Source organism: Onychostoma macrolepis, chromosome 10 (assembly GCF_012432095.1).
Source record: "Onychostoma macrolepis isolate SWU-2019 chromosome 10, ASM1243209v1, whole genome shotgun sequence".
NCBI classification, from domain to species: Eukaryota; Metazoa; Chordata; class Actinopteri; order Cypriniformes; family Cyprinidae; genus Onychostoma; species Onychostoma macrolepis.
In genome coordinates, this window is record NC_081164.1 from 7,817,398 (window position 1) to 7,838,430 (window position 21,033).

Sequence of the window (21,033 nt, forward strand, 5' to 3'; positions counted from 1 at the left end):
CTAGCTGAAATAAAATGTTTTTTAAATATTTTATTTCATTTCAGTTCGTTTATTTTATTTAATGTTTATATATATAAGTGCATTTTATGTTTATAAATGTCATATATAAACATATGTCAAATGTCATATATACTGTATGTATATATACTTTTATATTTTTAGAAGTTTTAAATTTAGTTTGAAGTAAGTATTCATTTGTAGTTTGTTTGCCTGCAGATGGAGCAGTTTAGCAGTTGTACAAGTTTTTATAATCCTCCACTACAAAATATATTACCTGCACAACTATAGTTCGAACTTCATAGACTATTACACAATATGCAAGCAATTTACATTTCAAATGTTGTACATGAGTATTTATGGTAAAGATTTATTGTTTATGACTAAATATCATGTCCAGGTGTGCATGTGGAAACAGTCATGAACACACATCCCCAGAACAATGCCCTCCTCACATCTCTGCTTGTCTCTTCATTATGTTCATTTGCCATGTCTTTGCATCTCCATAATTAAAATCTAATCCTGCATGCCGACTTTTTAAACGAGGACTAGCCTCAAGAGGAGGCTTATTTGATTAAAAAAGGGGAAGGGTAGAGGAGGGAGTCCTCCACAGCTCGGCAGGCAGGAAAGACAGCTCTTAATTGTGCTCCCATGAGGTGTGCGCACGCCTGGGTGGAGAGAGGGGGGCTGGGTGCTCAGAGGCTCCAGTGGGCCTGAAAAAACAAACCGCCAGTGGGACCGGCTCTCCTGCGCAGCTCCCCTGGTGTCTCAGTGAGGGGAACCGAGGGGAGGAGCACTTATGAGGAGCCATGGGACTCTCTCAGCTTCCAATTCTCACTCCACCCTGCGGGTCTGAACTGAAACCCCCATCCTCTCTCTTTAAGTGTCTGTGTGTGGTGGTGAGGGTGAGAGTCAGGGCTGCTCTACAGATGAAACTGGTGACTCAGGAACTCCTGGTGTACCTATACATACTCTTTTTTTCTTTCTTTCTTTTTTTTGCATGGTACCACAAAATGTTTTCAAATAAAAAAAAACTGTTTTCTAATAAGATTAGATATATGTTTTTCTATTATTGTATTTAACTGTATTGTTTTTCTTTGTATTTTTGTACCATATTGTATTGTACAGCACTTTGGTACATTCTGCGGTTTTCTTATTTAACACAATTCTTATTTAAATGTTGTGTTACTGTTTAAGCACATGTTAGATGTTAATTGTGGGACTTTGCGTGATGACAATAACGTTGAATTACAATCAAAGTGGTCAAAGTGACAACCCATATTGAAACTGAGTTGAAAGCTTATAAAAGCAAGTAGAAATTACCAATATTATTATTGTGACAAGTAAATGGATGGGAAAATTGATGGTTTCTATGCATTGTTTCCACCATTTTTGACAGTGTATTAAGTGTATTACCTTTAAACAGTAAAAGAGGAAAAGATTCACCACATATTAACTTTGGATGAACACACACACACATATGAGAAAGAGTGAACGAATATCTAATATTAATATTTTATTATATATATGTTTGTGTGCACAGTTCACACACACACACACACACACACACACACACACAAAATGCAAAATTAATCATATTAAATTTGACAAAATAAGTAATGTATTTTGAAATGAGCATAATCAGTTTCATGATTTAACATCACTAATTGTATGTATGTATGTATGTATGTGTGTGTATATATATATATATATATATATATGTATGTATACAGTAGTTAACATTTGAAGTGGATCAAAAAAAGTTAATCAAAGTTGTCCTAAGACAAGAACGCATTTTGGTTTTAGGTTTTAGGACAACTTTGATGAAAGGTTTTGATCCACTTCAAATGTTGACTAGTGTATATATATATATATAAATGATTTAATATGTATTAAATTATATTAAGCTATTAAATTATTTTAGAATTGTAATTGTAATTATTTTACTTTTACATACATACATATAATTATTATATACATATAATTATATATACAATAATTGCTATTCTAAAATAATTTAATAGTATAATCACTGGCTAAGTAGTATTGAATTTTTACCGCTAATTTTATAATAATAATAATAATAATAATAATTTTACAATATGTATTCATGTAATCACTGTCCAGCAATTAACACTGTTGGCTAAACAATGATTGGTTATCATCATTAATTGTGACAATTAATACGATTACTTTGGATCATCACCATGTATCATCAACAATGAGGTGAAACGATCCTACACGCGTACAATAGAGGGCGCTGTTCTCCAAGTTCAAGTTCAAAAGCAGTATTTACAATTCATCAGGAATCGACCGGACAAGGCTTTATGTTATAACATCAAATCATCTACTGCCACCATCTTAAACACCGTCCATAACCATTTAAAATGCATATCGCTTCATGCAGTATCTATATGGAGAACAGTTAGATTGTGTTTCGTTTTAAGCTATCGATCTCTGTGTCCACATTCTTCACGCAAGAATGCCCATAAAATCAATATAATAGATGTATTGGTTTTTGAGTACAGAGAGAGGGTAGCTGGACATGTAGACGACCAACATCAAAAACATTATAAGACAACTGCGTACACGCATGAGCACATGATGTGTTTTCAACAGGATTAAAAATAAAAACAAATCAGAAATCAATATATCAGGTGTACGAACACAACGACAGGCCAGAAGGTTCTTCCTCTGACCATGAGAAACATAAAAACGCTCGAGCGGCGCGTTGCGTTCGCGTTGCTCGCATGATCGCGTCAGATCTGATCAGCGTCTCGTAATATATATCTATAGTGCTAATAAAAAATCAATAACCGTATAAACTCTCGTCTTTTAACGGTTGAAAACGTATCCAGCATCCCCCTCCCGCTCCTGCGCCACGGGGAGCTCGACTGAACGCGGAAACTCCATCCCGCGTTTTCTGCCTTTTATTGAGGACGCTCTCAATAATTGTTTTCAGTAGCCCTATTCAATATCGCAGGTCGGCGTTCGTTCGATAACTCCGTTCCGCGCGCGCCCGAGCCGTTCGATCCGCTCCGCTCCGTGTTTTGCGCGCGCTCCCCCGCCTCTCTCTCTCGCTCTCTCTCTCTCGCGCTGAACTCCAGCCCCTCTCGCGCTCTCTCTATCAGCCTTTCATTCCGTCTCAATATGTCTCAAGATGGCGGCCAATGCGGGATCGATGTTTCAATATTGGAAAGGCTTTGATTTGCAGCAGCTCCAGGTCAGCTTCCTTTCGCTTTGTACTCGCGGTGTGTGCCGGTGAGCCGGTCCCGGGGAGCGTCGCGCTGAGAGGCTGGCGCGTTGCTCTCGCGTCGGCGCTTTCGCCGGGTTCGGTGCCCATTGATTAAAGCGGCTCTCGCGCTGATCGGAAATTGATCCTCTTTGTTCAATTCCCATCGATCAACCATCACGGTCAAGGTGGATGCGGCCACTTTGGCAACGGGAGCCCTTAGGTTTCCCGATTCTTTCCCGCTTCTTTCCATCTCCGGGATGTTTTGGGAATAGTTTGTGCCGAAGAGATTTAGATAGTATGTTTGTTGAAATAATTTTGTGTTTAGAAGTGTGTCGCGCTACACGGGTGGCGCTGTGCTGGACCGAGACGTTATTGCTTAGTAACGAGAGAGGAGTTAGACTGCCTTCCTTTTGAGATTTCACCTCGTTTATTGTTTACTAGCACTTTTTGTGTGACTTTAGAAGTTTATGAAGTTAGCAAACGCAAAGTTCAGCTTAGTAGGTAAGTTTAAAGTGAAGACGGAATTGGCTGCTAAACCTGCGCCAGACAGGAACAATTAAACACAAAACAATAAACAAACACGATCAGATGAACGTTTTGGGGAAATATAGATGTGATACTCTAGAAAAGACGGTTTATTTCGTTATTCAGTTACAGAGCCCGGCTAAATGGCTCATTAACACAAATTAATGCCATTTCACTCAGTCTTGTCTTTTTCTTCACATATAACTTGCGTTTAAGTCGTTTTACAGAAATATGGATCGAATGAGTGTTTAAACGCAGGTGGGAACGTAACGATTCGGTTTGCTCTGCAGTTGTTTTGGTTTAACGTTGTGGTGTTGGTTTTTAAAATTGATTAGTTGTCAAAGTCAGAACTCTTTCGTTATTTGTAGTGTTCTTGCTGTAGGAGTATGGAGTGCGTTTGTCGCGTTTGGTTAGGCATAAACAATAGACCCATGATTATATCAATTATTGATTAAGAGTTTATGTATTTATGAACTGAGGTCGCAAAGCTTAGCTAGAAAAAAAAAATCGCTGACCTATTTTCCGATCGAACTTTAAATTTCCTCATACCAGTAACCATTTATAAATCTTCATAGGCGTCCCGAGTCATTTAAAAATCGATATCGTATTATTTAAAAATCGATATCATTCGATAGTAACACGAAAACGAGCTTTTTAGATCGATTAGGTTTCCTACGTTAAAAGTATAGAAGATTTTTCAGATTTTTTTTCCTACACATGTTGGAAATATGTATATATTTTTTGTCAAATATGCTAATATAAACGTAAATTAAAGCAAAATGTAGAATACTATATATGTGCATGTGTTGCAGTATGTTTTGAGATGCTATTCAGATTTTGTGTAACATTAATCTGTAATAGTCAAACATTGCCCGACTCGTTGCATGTCAGATGCTTTGCTGCTTGATTATGTTGTGTTCTAGGAAAATCGTTTATTCAATTAGGGTTCAGTTCAGACATATAGTGTTGAACATAAAAGGACCACACACACAGCTGGGCATATTCTGATGTGGTGACTCTAAATTTTCAATGCTCTCCCTCCCTCCCTCCTTCTCTCTCTCCTTCTCTCTCTCCTTCTCTCTCTCCCTCTCTCTCCTTCTCTCTCTCTCTCTCTCTCTCTCTCTCTCTCTCTACCTCTCTCTACCTCTCTCTCTCTCTCTCTCTCTCTCTCTCTCTCTCTCTCTCTCTCTCTCTCTCTCTCTCTCTCTCTACCTCTACCTCTCTCTCTCTCTCTCTACCTCTCTCTACCTCTCTCTCTCTCTCTCTCTCTATCTGTCTCCCAGGCTGATAAGAACTGGCATCAGCGAGTTCAGGCTTTGATGATGTCACGGACACTATTTATCATCTTGTTTTTTCTCTTGCTACTTTTGTGTCTCTTCTATTCAAATCTTATTTTTCAGAATATTTTAAATGAGTTTGTTTCTTGTTTTGTTCTGATTAACCTCACTGATTTATGCTTAATTGACGCCTCGATGTGAATCAGATGTCTCATATTACCCTGCAAAAACCGCAGCAGACAGTGGAATAAAGTCATCTTAATTATAATTTCCCTGTGACTCCGAACAGACCTTTTGGTCTCAAATATCACCAACTTTTTGATTGCCGGTGTCACCTGCCGCCTCCTGTCACCACGTGGCTCTGAGGTCTGCGAGTGCAGGTGAGGTGTAAGTGTACCTCACTTGATGTGTGGTCCTGAGTTTTCGTGCGTCAACGTGAAGAGATTAGCGATTGACGCAGGCAGTTCTGCCACCATCAAGATGTGAGCTGTGTCTCTTGTCTGGACCTGCGTTGGGCCCCTGTGATGACTTTAAAATGTGTTTGATATCTTTAATGAGGGGCACATGGGCCGGCTGCGGTACACTGTGTACCCAAACACCATACGAGCGTAATCTGTTGCGTTTTTCGGTTCCTCTGTGTGGTTACCGTATGAATGGTGCTGCTATATCTTTGAGATCTTCTACTGTACGCCTGTGAAGAGTTTTAGGAGATTAGGCTGCCAGACGTTATACTCATAGTTGGATGTGCTGTCATCCACTTTTCTTACTGTAAAAGATAATTAACAGATAACTTGTAATCTTGGTTAATAATTTATGGGACGAGTACAGGAATGATGTGTGATATTTGAATATTTTTAAGGAGGTTCGTCACTTGCAGATGGGAGTGTTTTCATTAAACATCACTTAATGAATCCAGCACCTGTATTTTGACTGTTTTAATAATAACTGTCTGACTGACACCTGACTGGATTTGAAAGAATGGGGAAAGTCCCTAAAAAGTGAGCAGGAATGACTCCACGTGTCTATGAAAATGCGGGTAAACCACTTTTAGGCATGGTTTTAATGCTGACATGAAAGATGAATAGAACAACAGCGTCTCTGTGGAGCCCACCCCACACATTCACACAGACTCGGATCCTGACCACTTCAAAACCAAGCCAACTATATATGAGGCCCCAAAACAACACACATATTTGCGTGTGGCCTCTCCAAATTTAGCCTCAAAGTAAAGCACTTCAATTGACTCTTGTATTTGTCTAATTTCACAATTTAGACTGATAATAAATTCTGCGAGGCCCTTTGATTGTTTTTGGTATGCACTTTGAGGAAACCAAAAACATTTCAAGACATATCATTTGGTCTGAATTTGACAGAAATTTGACAAAAAACAAAACAAAAACACTTATGAAAATTAGTAGCCTTTTCACTTTCATAAAGAATATAGTGAAGCATTTAAATTGACTCTTGTATTTAGACTGATAATAAATTCTGCAACAAAAAACATTTTTGGATGTGTAGGCTAATAACACTTCATTTAAGGAACAATTATTACTATTTAGTAGCATGCATATTACTAACATGTTGGCTGTATATTATTACTACTTATAAAGCATTTATTAATGCCTTATTCAGCATCTTAGTCTTAACCCATACCTAAACTTAACTAATTTACTAGCTATTAATAAACAGCCAATTGGGAGTTTGAGGCAAAAGTCAAAGTTAATAGTGAGAACTGGACCTTAAAATAAAGTGTGACCATAATTTGCTCTACATTTGATGAAATACAGTAATTCTACAGTGTTAGATATGCAGCATAAGGTCCGTCTGTAGTGGTTTTACTTTACCGTGTCCTTTGCTGCTTGTGTCAGGAAAGTCATTTGTCTGAATTGTACAGAAAAAAACTATTTTCTTCTAGAAATACATTAACACTATAATAAAGCAGTTCAATTGACTTAATAAATTATGTGAGGCCCTTTGAGTGTTAATATGCACTTTTGAGAAAAAAAATGAATATATTATTTGATTTGACTTTCATATATATGTGTGTGTGTGTGTATATATATATATATATATATATATATATATATATATATATATATATATATATATATATATATATATATATATATATATATATATATATATATATATATATATAAAATTTTTTTTTTTTGTCTAAATTTGACTGAATTGTACAGAAAAGAACTTTTGTGTGAATTGTATACATTAATAGCCTTCCCATATTTGTAAAGACATGACAAATAACTATTAGACCAACATATGCAGTATAGATCCATCTGTAGTGGTTTCACAGTACAGTTACCTTTCCTGTGTGTGACAGGAGATTCAGTCTGTTGCCTTGCTTTGGTTATTAAAAAGTAGCAGTGCTTGTTGCTGAAAGGAATAGGTTAGCACTTTCAGATCTGGTACTTGAGCACCTTTGTTCTACTACTAGTTCAGCCCAGATGCTGATAGTCCCACAGTATTTGAATTACCTGCTCCAGGAGGTGCTGCGATCTAAAATAAGAAGTGTTTTTTTCTCCCTGTGTTGTTGTCTGCCATCTCATGTGATCATCGTAGGCCAGCAATGGTGGCCTGAGTATTGCTCCTTTAAAGGGGACTCGGTTCTTGTGTGATAAATGCTTGATGATGATGTATTTTTATTCGGTCTGAAGAGGGAATCAAATCATTCCTAAGGCAGTTCACCGGCCCCCCATGTATTTTAGCTTGCGTATACGATAAAGCTGTGTGTGCTTAAATATATATTATAGATAAATAAATACGTGTTTTTTTACTGGAATATGAAATATGAAGTGACTAAATAGTTAATGAAGTGTTTTAAGCGAGTGCTTTTTATAGGCTGGTCGGTGGTGTGCGCGTTGACCCCTCTTTCCTTTGCTGATCGGTCTGCACTCGTTTGCTGGAGATAAAGATGGCAGGAAGAATTCAGTGGCCATGGGAATCGGGGGGGAGGCCATGTGCCAGCACACTCTTTCTCTCTCTCTCTCTCTCTCTCTCTCGGTCACCCTCTCTCAGACGCTCATACACACGGTCATTACCTCACTGACTGCCCCCTTTTGCTGTGTCTGAGGGCTGGGGTTTCACAGGGGGGCCGTTCCCCTCCCGCCCCACACAGGGAAGCCAGAACTCTGACGCCACCAGCATAATTAGCCGTCCATTTCAAATAGAGCTCGAGTTGGAGGAGGGGATGAGAGCGCTCGCCCCTCCCAGCCCTTCTCTCTTCCTCTCTTTTTCTCTCTTTCTCACTTCCTTTCGTTCGTACTTTATGGCGTGTTTGGTCTGCGTGCCCGTGCACTCTGGAAATTCTTCCAGTTTGAAGGAATTTAACGCCTCTGATTTGTTTTGCAGCAGCTGAATTGAGGAAAAGGGCAAATTGCAAAAGAAAACTAAAGTTTAATGGCACTATAATGGTCTTTTTCTGTATTCAACTTTTTAAAAAGTCATTTTGAAGTCATGCAAATCTAATAGACTCTTTATATTTTCTTGATGAGTGTTTCTGGTTTTATTGTGACTGATTTATCTGTGCATTTTATTTCAAAATAAGAGAGTTTTTTTTTTTTTAATTAAATTTGCTCCCTTTGCTCCCTACTTTCCTTTGTTGCTGACATCACCAAGGCCACACTGTATTTGATAATGTAACTAATAGTCAAACAGCTATTTAGTTTTTTTTTTAGCTGACACTGACATTAAGTGTAGCTTTTGATATTTAATATTAATATATATATATATATATATATATATGTATTATATTTTGATATTTATTCCTCATTGATAAAAAGTTCTAACCTATTTATTTTTTTTTTTTTTTTGCGGAGTATTGTTTCATTTGGAAATGTCAAATTACAAAAGTAAAATGGGTTGAAATGGCAGTTAATGCTGACTTGTACAACTGTACGATCGCAAATTGTAACATGAAAATTACAGATTGAAGTTGTTAGAAAACGTCAGTTCCTTGTTGTTTAAATAAAGGTCTGGAGCATTGTTTCCTGGTGGTCGTTGAAAAACTACTTAAAGCCCTGAACGGGAGAAAATGGACTGCTGAATAATATTTATGTAAAATAGTGTTAAAACAATGCGTCAGGTTATTACTGTGATAGACTGTGGAAAAAGGTTAGAACAGCGTTTTATTTGCTTCTGTTCAGAAACATCTGGAAAGAGTTTGAGGGAAGTAGTTCTGAATTAAGAGCCATGGGAAAGAGATCTGCTCCGATTGCCCTCTTTCCTGAGCGAAGGAGAGAGTGAGAGATAAAGGGAAGTTTAGTCCAAATGGTCTTTTTGTATATTGTCACTTAAAACAGATTTTATACTTAAGAATCATTACGACTGTCATCTTGTTCCATGTTATCTGTTCCATGTCATTTGGATTTATCGGTTTAATGGCTACATTAAACAAAAATTACAGTGCTTTCATGCAGGTTGTACATTTAGATTCTGTCATAAACAACCATTTTAAACCTAGCTGGATCACGCTAGCATTTGTTATGATTACCCCGTCGTTGAACATTTCGCACTGCAATCTGATCCATTGTTTTCAGACAAGATTCACCAACTCTGTGATGAGAAGTGCATGTTTTTTTCCCAGTCTTTGCTGCCATTTCGTGGCTCCTCCGCTCCACCCTAATTCGCCGCAGATATGTTTAAAAAATCACTACCGCAGAGATCAAAGGCCTTGACAAAGCTTTTGACTTTACTGTGCATAAAACTAATGAGGTGCATCTTCCTGTGTCTGATGCTTTTTCATCTCGTTGTTGTCGCCGGTGGTCAATATGTGGTTTACAGCAACCCTTGGTTTATTCTAATTTGAATTTTTCTGCAAATTTTTCGGAAACTTGCGAAACTTTGCAAGCCATGAAACTTTGTTTTCTAAAGTTAACATGTAATCAAAATTATAAAAATACATTTGTTCCTAGTTTTAATTTGAATTATTCATTTGTGTATGTTAAAATGTTTGTCTTCGTAATCTTTATAGTACAATAATTAGCTGAGAGTCTGAAACGACTTTTAAACTAACGTCTTTTCACCAACTTTGCTTGTTTCAGTCAAATCTATTGAGTTAAAACCCTTTTATAGATCATTTGAATAGGCTATTCCATCCCGTTATGTCACATTACAGACAAACAAATGGTTGTGAACACTTTTTAATGTTGAATTCAACCACAAATTATTGGTGCTAGTACTTAACGAGACTGTTAATTATTGACAACTTTGCCTCTTAAAATCAACATGAAATCAAAATTGACTGTATTTAGGCTACTTACTAAATACATGTTCCAGGTCTCATTGAAAGTTTTATCTGCAAAATAATAATGTTTGTCTTTGTGAAGTTTATTCATAAGTTGCTCCATCTCCAAAATGACGCCACTAAACTAATTTTTCTCGTCCTACATCGTTGAACATTTTGTTCTCCTTAAATTGTAACTAAAATAATTTGCAAAAACTGTTTCTTGTTGACTTCAAACACAAATTATTGGTGAAACTAGCTAGTGCTAATGTTAAACTGTAATCGGTGACTCCACTTAAAAATCAATTGAAAATTGAGTGTATTTTTCCAAATACAAGTTCCAGGTTTTATTTTAAACAAAGTTGTAAATTGCCGTTTTTCATTGACTTCACCTGTGAGTGACTGGTGAAACTAGCTAGCAGTGAAGCCAAAACGCTATTTATCTTAACACAAAATGACTCGTCATGATCTCGTATTCTGTCCAAACAGCAGGCAGACGCCGTTCCTCGCTCGATAATTTACTGGGCGAGATTTTGTTTGAAAAATAGAGATTGTATTTGCTCTTTAAATATCAGAGTATCGATCGCACGCGGCGGCAGCGGGCAAAGACTCGCAGTTGGAACTGTTAATGTGTGGGAGACTCGAGAGGCTGGAATCTCACTCACATGCCATGTTTGATAAAAGCCCAGCTCTTAGGGGGCTATGAACAGTCCATTTCAGCTGAGGCGAGGAGGAGGCGCGCACCTCTCTTTCTCCCTTTATCTCTCTCGCTCTCCTTCTCTCTCTCTCACTTTCTTACCGCTTGCTGTGAGAGATGATTGAAAAGCCGGAGTTTCCATCAGTGGCCGTCAGCTGTAAATGTACTCAGACTGCTGAAACAGCCCTGCGTTGTTGCTGACCGCGGCATGGGCCAGAGGATGTAGCGCCATATTGCATTGTGTGTAGTGTGCCAGCATAATCAGGTGTGAATAAGTAGGTCAGCTGTGGCCTGTGTTTCGCGTTGCCGGTTGGTATTTCTGACAGCAGCCGAGAGAGTGTTTTTGTGCAGTCGGTGGTTTGCGGATTGTTGACGTTGAAGACTGTTTGCGGGAAGAGAGGGCATTCACAGCTTGTGTGTTCAGATGAAGGATGAATCACATTTGTGTTGGGTTACATAAGATGCCAACCCTTTGGGGGGGCGACCCAAGCTCTTTTTCTTTTTGCACTCCGTGTTTCTGCTTCACTTTCATTCGTTTCACATTCAGACTCTCTCTGGTTGGCACGCAGCCTCGGTTTGATTGCCAAATGAGAAAGTGCCACGGCAGTATCAGGATACCTGTCGTAAGGTGACACACTCTTTTGTCCGACAGTCTCGCGCGTTCTGTCGAGAGACATCTGGACTGCTGTTTAACTTAGCTGTCTCGAGCATAAACAGGTGTTTTTGCAACTAAATGAATGGATTAACCAGCAGACCCAGACACAGTTCCACTCCAGACTCCAATGCCAAATTTTTTTTAACCTTGTGCCGTGTGCGTAATCCTAGAGATATAAATAGCCTTCCTCAATAAGAACTGGAAGGAAGGGCACACGCACAGCAACCTTTATACGTTTCATTGTGGTGCATTTGCCTGATTTATATTCAAAGTAAAGGTAAAAAAGTAGTCTGTATGGAGTCGCTTTGAGGCCTTGTGGCCTTTAGAATTCTGTGGTTTAGGCATGTGCAAAACTACATTAAAAACTGCAACTAGTCTAGTTATTGTTATATTCTGTCATCATTTGCTCACCCTTATGTTGTTCCTTGTTTTTTTGCCTATACACTGGGACCCAGTGTTGTTTGGTGCATCAAAATATCTTCTTTTGTGCTCGGCATAAGAATGATGACAGAATTTACATTTTTGGGTGAGCTATCCCTTTAAGAAAGAAGTGAATAATATAGGCTGGTTCAGGGGTCACCTGACCCCCAACTTTTCCTTAGGGAGTCTTTCAGCCTGGTCTCATAAGAAGCTAATAATTTCAAAATTGAAAGAAATCACATGTGTCATCTAAATGTAACCCGTAAACCTATCCATTATTGTAATAAATTAGATTGTTTTTAATCAATCTATAGAAGTTGTACCTTTTTTGTAGGATTCAAGTTGTGTATTTTTTGCTATTTTGCTATCTTTTATGAATTCTTAGAAAAGTTGTCAGAGTGTTGCAGTCTTTATATTAAAAATGCATTCACGAGCTGTCCTAAGCACAACTCAAGATTCTAAATATTGTATAAACTATTTTTAACTCGACCTGTTTGTTATATAATTACATGACTGTTCAAAAGTTGGTCTCTTATGCTCACCAAGGCTGCATTTACTTGATCAAAAATACAGTGACATGGTAATATTTAAAATGTTATTACAATTTAAAATAACCATTTTCCATTTTAATATTTTAAAAAGTAATTTAATCCTGTAATGACAAATCAGAATTTTCAGCAGCCATTACTCCAGTCTTTTTAACATTTATATGTCTTTACTGTCACTTTTGATCAATTTATTGCATCCTTGCTTAAAAAAAAATAAATAAAAAAAATTCTTTAAAAAAAAAAATTCTTACTGAGCCCAAACTTTTGAACAGTAGTGTATAAAGTGAGTGCGCTGTTAGAACAAATAACTTTTTTTGTTTTTTTCCCCAAAAGCATAATTAAGCAAACTCACTTAAACTCTATAATCTAATGAGCATAGTGTGTCTGTAAAAACAGGAGTTTTTGTTGGAAACTGTTAGAGGAGTTTTTATTCTTGAGGAGCCCCAGATGCTCAGTACATTATGTGATATGATGGTGGCTCCTAATTTAGCCGCGGTCTTATCCTGTACGGATGAGTAATTGTGTCCATAAAGAAGGTTAATCTTCATAACAGGGGAACATAAACCAGATCTCTCTGGATCCTCTTCTGTTTCTGCACAGAACAGGGTAAGAGAGTATTTCTAAAGCTCAGAGCAGGGAACTTTTTTTGGTTGGAAGAATTTAGTGCGGTTTCTGAGAAAATAAACATTACGCTTCAATTTGCTCCTCACAGTTATTGTCTGGTCTCAGGAAGACCAGTCAAAGTTAGGTGAGGTTTTGGAAGCACTTATTTTAGACCGGCTCTTCGCGGTTCCCCAGCAGGACGGTCTGAACCGTTGAGGGGGGAAAGACAGCGTTTCGGAACGTCTCAAAGTTTCCGGAAGAGTTCACCTCAGAACTTTCGAGTGCCGTCTTGCTCCATTACTATTCTCAGAGAGTCTCAGGTAGCCATGGCGAAGAGTTTGCACCCAGCTGTGGTTTAAGTGCTCTGTGAGAATGGGAAATAATCAGGAGACCCTTTAACCTCCTGTCCGCACTTTTTCCCTTCTGTCTTACTCTCACACTCGCGCACACACACACACACACACACACACACACACACACACACACACACTTTTGGGTTTTACTCCAGACGTCCCTTGCCAGCCTGGGCTCAGCACTTTAAAAACCCAAACAAAACAAATCCTCTGCGGGGGCCCGCAGTGCCTAGGGAACCGGGCAGCTCCACCTCACACTCAGCGGCAGCAGGGCTCCCTGATCTGGCTTGGAGCTAGACTTTGGCTGAACTTTCACTTTTGCCTGAAACAGTTATTATTAGTGACCTGAAAACCTCCAGGAGGAGTGGAAATGGAAGCCAGATGCCGTTAGTGGCTGGAAAACGATATTAAGCTTTCAAATGGTGCCCATGGGGAGGGAGACTGACATGGATTTCCATGTTGGGGGGGTGGAGAAACAGTGACCCCGGCGCTGCTCTGCTGATTTGTTCTGCTGATGACTCGCTATTACATATCGTTACAGACGGGGGGGTCTAGGGAAGGGTCACACCTCCAAATTGAGTTGTTTGTCGAGGTATGAACGTTACTGTTATCTATGATCGTACATATGGCAAAACATTGATGTTTCTTCAGATGTAGGCCATAATAATTTAGCTAAATGATTATTTTTGCCCCAGACTTTTAATGATATTCGCTATCTCAGCAGTTTTTTTATAATGATTTTCCCAGTTTTTTAATTGTTATTTAGTATCGCAATATGTTTCTTTTTTCCAGACTTTTAAAGGGTTAGTTCACCCTAAAATGAAAATTCTGAATGCCGTTCCAAACCCGTAAGACCTTCGTTCATCTTCACATGGACTATTTTAATGATGTCCTTACTACCTTTCTGGGCCTTGAACATGGTAGTTGCATTGCTGTATATGCAGGGTCAGAAAGGTCTCGGGTTTCATCAAAAATGTAAAAATCTTAATCTTCATTTGTGTTCTGAAGATGAACGAAGGTCTTACGGGTTTGGAACGACATGAGGGTGAGTAATTAATGACAGAATTTTCATTTTTGGGCCTAGTAGTTGGTTTCAACCAAACAATCAATGTTGCCAGCTTAAAGTAAAATATTCATGTAAAATGTAGTATAATTCTATTTAAAAGTAATAATTTTATTCTCAATAAAATGAGCATATTTCAGTTTTTTTTTTTTTTTTTTATGTAATAAGCTTTATTTACTAACTTTAAAAAAAAAAAAAAAAATTAGTAGCTCTAATATTTACCTGCATATTTTTTTTACTAAACATTTGCATGTGGGGATGTCTGTTTTGACTGAAGATATAGTGTTGTGAGCCAGTTCGCTCTAATGGACAAACATTTTTATTAAAATATCCATCTTAACTTTCTCATTTTTCTAGGTGTGTCCTGAAGAGCAGTCACAAAACTTTAGTAACTTTTGGAAACTTAAATAGCCAAAAAAAAAAAAAAAACCCAACCAATTATTTCACCAGTCAAATAATATTGAACATAACATACATTTTCAGTATTAGCTACTGAGGCATTGTTAGTTTGTATCCAGCTTTTCTTAAAATCGCCAAAAAGTCTCAAACTTGAGTATCCATTCATATCCAGTGTAAACTCTCTGTTACCTGTAATATTTACTTTAGGGAAAGGTAAACCCTTACTCTGCTTTTCAGGAGCTATGGCTACAACGGCAGTCTGACAATGACGTGCCGGGATCGTTGCGTCTCCAGTCCAGGGAGACGATGCAACACACACTGCCCCTTTAATTCCAGCACTTCCTCATCCCCTTGTTCTCTCTCTTTATACAAAATGTCTGTGCAGCCTCCAGCGAGGTTCTGTCTCCAGGAGGGTAATTATTTTTAGCAGGAAGTGTCTGAAAATGGACTGTACTTGGTCAGATGTGTGTGTGTTGGCCCCTGGCTGGCTGGCCTAGCTTGAAGTGAGGAGAGATTGGCGGGATGTTGGTGTTGTTATTAGTCCTAACAGCAGCCGGGCAGAGGATGTGCTCTCCTCGGTCCCGCGGGATATCAGAGACAGATCCGCGGAGATCAGAGGACCGAATATATCAGGTGAATTTCAGCAAGAGGGAATGAAAATAGCAGGCTAGCCGAGGAGGCTTTTTGCTTATTTATGAGAACGTCACACCTGGCCTATATCGACGTGATCACATTTAACCATGTTGTTGTGCAACTCCCAACATTTTCATCCTTTGGTGGTCAAAGGGGATTTTTCAAGACCCTTCATTGTTGTTCTTCTCACCCCTTAAATCAACAGAATTTGGCAAATCGCACTTGTGTTTGTACGATTTCCCAAATTTACCCAGTGACTCTGCAAGTTAAAAAAAGATGAGGGAAAACAGATGATGGCCAGCGTTATAGTCATCAGTCTCTGTGCGGGATTGTTTGAGGTGTTTGCCTTCAGTTCGGCTAGGCTATTTCTCTTGGCAGGCCGATATGTACATCTGACACTGATGGCTTCCCTGGCCATCAGCCAGAGAATATTTCAAACAACTTGCTTTTAAAAAGACCGCTGTGCGTCCTGGGAGTTACAGCATAATTAAACAGACTTGAACCTCTCTGCACAGAAACAAATCACTATAAATATCGACATACTCAAAAAGCCTCTGTGCCTGCGGTCTTCCATAATTTTTGCTTATTTTTTTTACAGTTATTAAATAAGCTCAATAACATCTGTATTTCTTGTTCTTTGTTTTACAGGTGAATCACAGCAAGACTTTTTTTTTTTTTAATCTTTTTTTTTTTTTAAATAATTTTGCGTGTTTTGACCATGTTTACTTTAATTAAAACACATTTAATACAAAATTGATAGAAAGAAAAAAAATATGTATGTGTGTGTGTATATGTATGAATGAGTAGCACATTGTTTTGTCTTATTTTTGCCTTGTTTATAAGAACAGTGTAGACGAATTGGCAATCGAAAGAAAAATAGGAAAAAAATCTGATCTGAACGAAACAGAACATCCAGTGCTGATGGTATGATTTGAGACCTCAGCCCACCTAAAACATCTCAATCCCTCATTTAGAGGTCTGCTTTATCTTTCCGAGCAATCAGGTGGCTTATATTCGCTTTTAATCCAGGACTTTCACTTACACTGAGGTATTATCTCAGTTAAACACACAGATACTCGTTCCAAATGCATCCAAGACCTCCATTATGGAGAGATGCATTATCTGTCACGCTGGAATGTGCGTATTGTTATGGATTTACGCGACCTGCATCCGAGGCCAGAGATAGAGGGGGAAGAAAAATGAGAGTTGGTGACTCGATGAGTAGAAGCATCGTGTTTTGCCTCTCGTTTACTTGGTCTGTAACTTCCGTTGCTGTCTGAGTCGCTGGTCCAAGTCTCTGGGAAGTATGTTCTGCACTATTTGCACTGCTGGTAGCTCTAAGATTTGAACTACTGATCTCATGCTAATTCCAAATTAGAGCATCCATCCAGAAACATCTGATAGTGATCTGTCACATCCAGGAAGTTCAAACAAGTTCAGAAGCACTGGAATGTTGCTTGTATTGAGGACGGCACAGTCACATGACCAAGGTTCAAAATTCACACTCCACAAGACTAATACTGGTAAAAGTTAGTTTTTGACCATTAAACCGTTATAGTACATGATGATCTGAGATAAGTGATGTGAATGATTCAAATCAAAGACTTTCAAAACGCCTACTAACAAACTAACACTGAGACTTGAGATGCTTGTCTTACGACTTTTACCTCAGTGTAAAATTTACTGTTGTTAGTGTGTCTACGATGTTATTTGATGACACATATTTAATTAAATTATTCAAATTTAGCTGTTAAGAAAAAACAAATTCCTCAGTGTAAAATTTACTGTTGTTAGTGTGTCTACGATGTTATTTGGTGACACATATTTAATTAAATTATTCAAATTTAGCTGTTAAGAAAAAACAAATTCCTCAGTGTAAAATTTACTGTTGTTAGTGTGTCTACGATGTTATTTGGTGACACATATTTAATTGTTAAATTGTTTCAATTTTGCTGTGTAAAAAACTTTTACCTCAGTGTACAATTTACTGTTGTTAGTGTCTACGATGTTATTTGGTGACACATTTAGTTGTTAAATTATTTAAATTTAGCTGTAAAAAAACCTTTTACCTCAGTGTAAAATTTACTGTTGTTAGTGCGTCTACGATGTTATTTGGTGACACACATTTAATTTATAAAAAGTAAATTTTTGGACCTTGCATGTGACTGTTATTCTGTTTTAGTTGTGATTTAGCCTTCAGCATCTTCGTATCTCTGGTGACGTCACGTACAGCCAGTCATCATGCACTGCTTTGCTGACTAATCCAACTGACATTTTTGGCAAAGTTGGGCCTAAGAAAAAGTAGGGGGTAGTACTTGTGCATTCACTTGAGCGTGTATGCGTTTGCATCTGCCATTGTGTGTGTATGTGTGCGCGTGTGTGGTCGTGCTTTGGCAGCGTGAGTTTGTTGTTCCCGGAGGCATGCTAGTGAAAGCGGACCCGTAGAAGGAGAGGAGCGCTCATGACGGTACTCGCTGGGAAAACCGCAGGCCAGACGAGCTGATTGGACTGCGCTGCGACACCATGTTTCCCATGTTCTGAACAGCTTTCACTGGAAGCTGGCCAACACAGAGGGGGACCCCTCTCTTCTGCTCTCTGCCTCTTTATTTCTCCCCTTTCTTGCTCTCTTGTGCTCCCTGTATCCCATTCAGACTGATGTTATTGAGACGAGAGGGTTGCTGAAATTGCAAACCCGGCCTTTGAAATGGAAAACAAATTTAAGAAAACAAGCATGGATGGATTTCCACGGCGCTCTCCTCATCTACATCTCCTCCCCTCCTCTATCGTTTGTGCCGGAAAGGGAAGCGTTGAGAGGTTTGACCCTCGAGAACTCGCCCTCATGTCTGTTCCAAACTTATATGACTGACTTTCATCTCTGGAACACAAATGAAGATATTTCCAACAACGTTGGGATGCAAAACTACATTGGACCCCATTGACTTTCATTACATGGCTTCATTGTAAAAACACCATTATTTCAGCTAATTTTGTTCGACCGCTAGCCCTCTCCATCTTGGATAAGGTTGCTTGTTTTGTGCTGGGGTAATAACCCTCCATAGGTCACGGAGATTATCAGCCTTTCACTGATGTGCTCAGATTAATTTGGCGTCGATGGGCTTAATTGTTCTTGCAGCTCTGTCGCTAGGATATAGACACACAGCCAGGCAGGTGCACAGCAGGTTCTCGTCTGCGTTTCAGCAAAAACAGCGACGTCAAGGTGGTCAGTCGTTCCCTCAAACATAATCGAAAAAGAGCTGGCAGGGAAGGCCCATTTAGAAACGGCTCTGATAGCGTTCTGTTCACGATAAATACTTAACGCGTTTGGAGAGCTCAGTCTGCGGGCTGCAGCGCATTTCATGCATTATTGAGGTAATGAGGGCTGAGGTGTTCTTCTGTGTCTCGCAGACAAAGACCAAAAAAGATGAGAGGCTTTTTGTATCAATGCCTCTAGAGCATCCAGTGAGTTAAAGTATGCATCGATAAACATGTATTTGCCACAATTCGACAAAGGCGGTAATGTGATTTTGTAAAAATGTTCTGTTATTGTCATAAATCATAAGATTTTCAGTAGTCAATATCAATACCACAATCAAAACAAAACCAGTTTTTCATACCAGTTTCACAAATATTGAGATATTGATATATTCAGGATGCTTTTTTAAACGTTTACTCATATTTTTCACATTTTAATATAAGCTAATTAAATTGGCTAGTTAGCTAATCAAAATAAAACAATAGAATGTAGTCTTCAGATCATTTTAATTAATTAAACACAAGTTATTCAAATTATTCAAGCAAAAATTATTCAACGACACTAGTTAAGTAGATATTCAGTAATAAAAAAAGTAAATAAATAATAAAAATATAATAAAATACTAAAAACTAAATTGAGCCAATATTGCTGAAAGGCTGTTATTTATTTATTTATTTAATAATTTAATAATTTATACAAATATATTTATTTATATTCAGCTGCAGAGGGAACAGTGTAATGGAATAAAATTAAGATTGGAGGAAGATGAATATTTCAAAGCTTATTTTTGCGTGCAAAAAGAAACTTTGCATTCACTCTTAAAACTTTTGCGTTTTCTCTAAAATGTGTTGTGTTCTCTGAGAAACTAAAAATAAATAATAGTTTTGCATGCGAACACAAAGTTTCTCAGGTGTAGAACGCCATTGTTTTGCGAGCAAATGCAAAAGCACTTTTAGGCTCCGTACTATACTCTTGACATTTCTAAAGTGTTTTTATCAAAAGTGCTCGCTAACAGTTGGCCTGATGCGCAGTGCACATGTTCCAACATTTCGTACAGTCGTGTTTGTGCTAGCGGCCCAAGTTGAATCATTTCCTGTGATCTTTCATCTGTTCTATCAATAAAAACAGCAAAAAGCCCCCTAAAATAGTGCTCACCTCCAATTTATCCTCGTCATGTTTTTTTTTTTCCCAGCTGCTTTCGTGTCTGTTTTCATGGTTTGTGTAAGTTTGGTTCCCCAAGCAGTCTCCCATTATGTCGATATTGCATATTCCTTTGACTGTGTTTTGTATTTAGACATGGCACGTAAGCATATTCTGAGTTCAGGGCAGCTCAGCAGATGTGCATTGGAAGGAAATTCACAATCAAAATAATGTTCTGAATATTATGGCAGCGTGGAGTCGTGGGGATGGAGCTCGAGGGGGGTTGGCGACTCGCTGAACTAAAGTTAGCAGCTCGTTTTTTGCTGAGTCAGTGTTTGAGTTTAGCTTTTCCACTCCGGGCTCAGGAACGTTTCTGCTGACACATTCTTAATCCCTTCCTTTACTATACTTTTGTGAGCAGTTATGTGTCAGTTCTTGTGGTTGCTAATAATGCTACATCACCACAGTTGTATGAAAATAAATTAACTGAACAAGACTTTTGGTACAAATTCCCTCTAAATGAACACCTAACTTTGACTTTTGAGGCGTTAAAAGCATTTGGAAATGTCTGCCTTGTTGCGAATCAAAAGTTCTTTGTTGCCTTATCTAATGCTGTTAGAGACCTAGTGTTTGTGTTGATGTATGAAGGTCGGACTTGTGTAGTGTTTCAGATGAGGGTTGATTGACTGAGGCGTGCTGAAGGTCAGTCGTATTTCTGCACCTTCTCTAAGGTCACAGCCAGCGATGGCAGAAAGCCAGTACACACACATACACACACATACCAGTGCCAACACAATAGCAGCCAGATTACTGTTTACCTCACACACTGCCTTACATCTTTTCTGGCCTACTACTACTGCGAGCGCTATACTCCACACTTAGCACAGAGCTTGAGAATATAGTGACTTGTGGGCTTAAGAACTAATTCTGTTTCTCACATATTTGCACTTGTGTGTGATTTTTGAAGTACAAGAAGTGTACAAGGAATCGTTC

At 38.4% G+C, this 21,033-nt stretch overlaps 1 protein-coding gene across 6 annotated transcripts in view; it reads left to right on the top strand.

Moving 5' to 3' along the window:
• Positions 1-2,719: 2,719 nt before the first annotated feature.
• cux1a (cut-like homeobox 1a) overlaps positions 2,720-21,033 on the top strand; it is a 122,444-nt gene continuing 104,130 nt past the window's right edge. For 4 of the 6 annotated variants that reach the window (XM_058789669.1, XM_058789672.1, XM_058789670.1 and 1 more), the window contains exon 1: positions 2,755-3,220. In XM_058789669.1, coding sequence (XP_058645652.1) covers positions 3,158-3,220 — 63 coding nt within the window. In that variant the 5' untranslated portion in view covers positions 2,755-3,157. Of the gene's footprint in view, positions 3,221-21,033 lie in introns of all 6 variants that reach the window. The other 2 variants (XM_058789675.1, XM_058789673.1) reach the window with 2 other exon arrangements.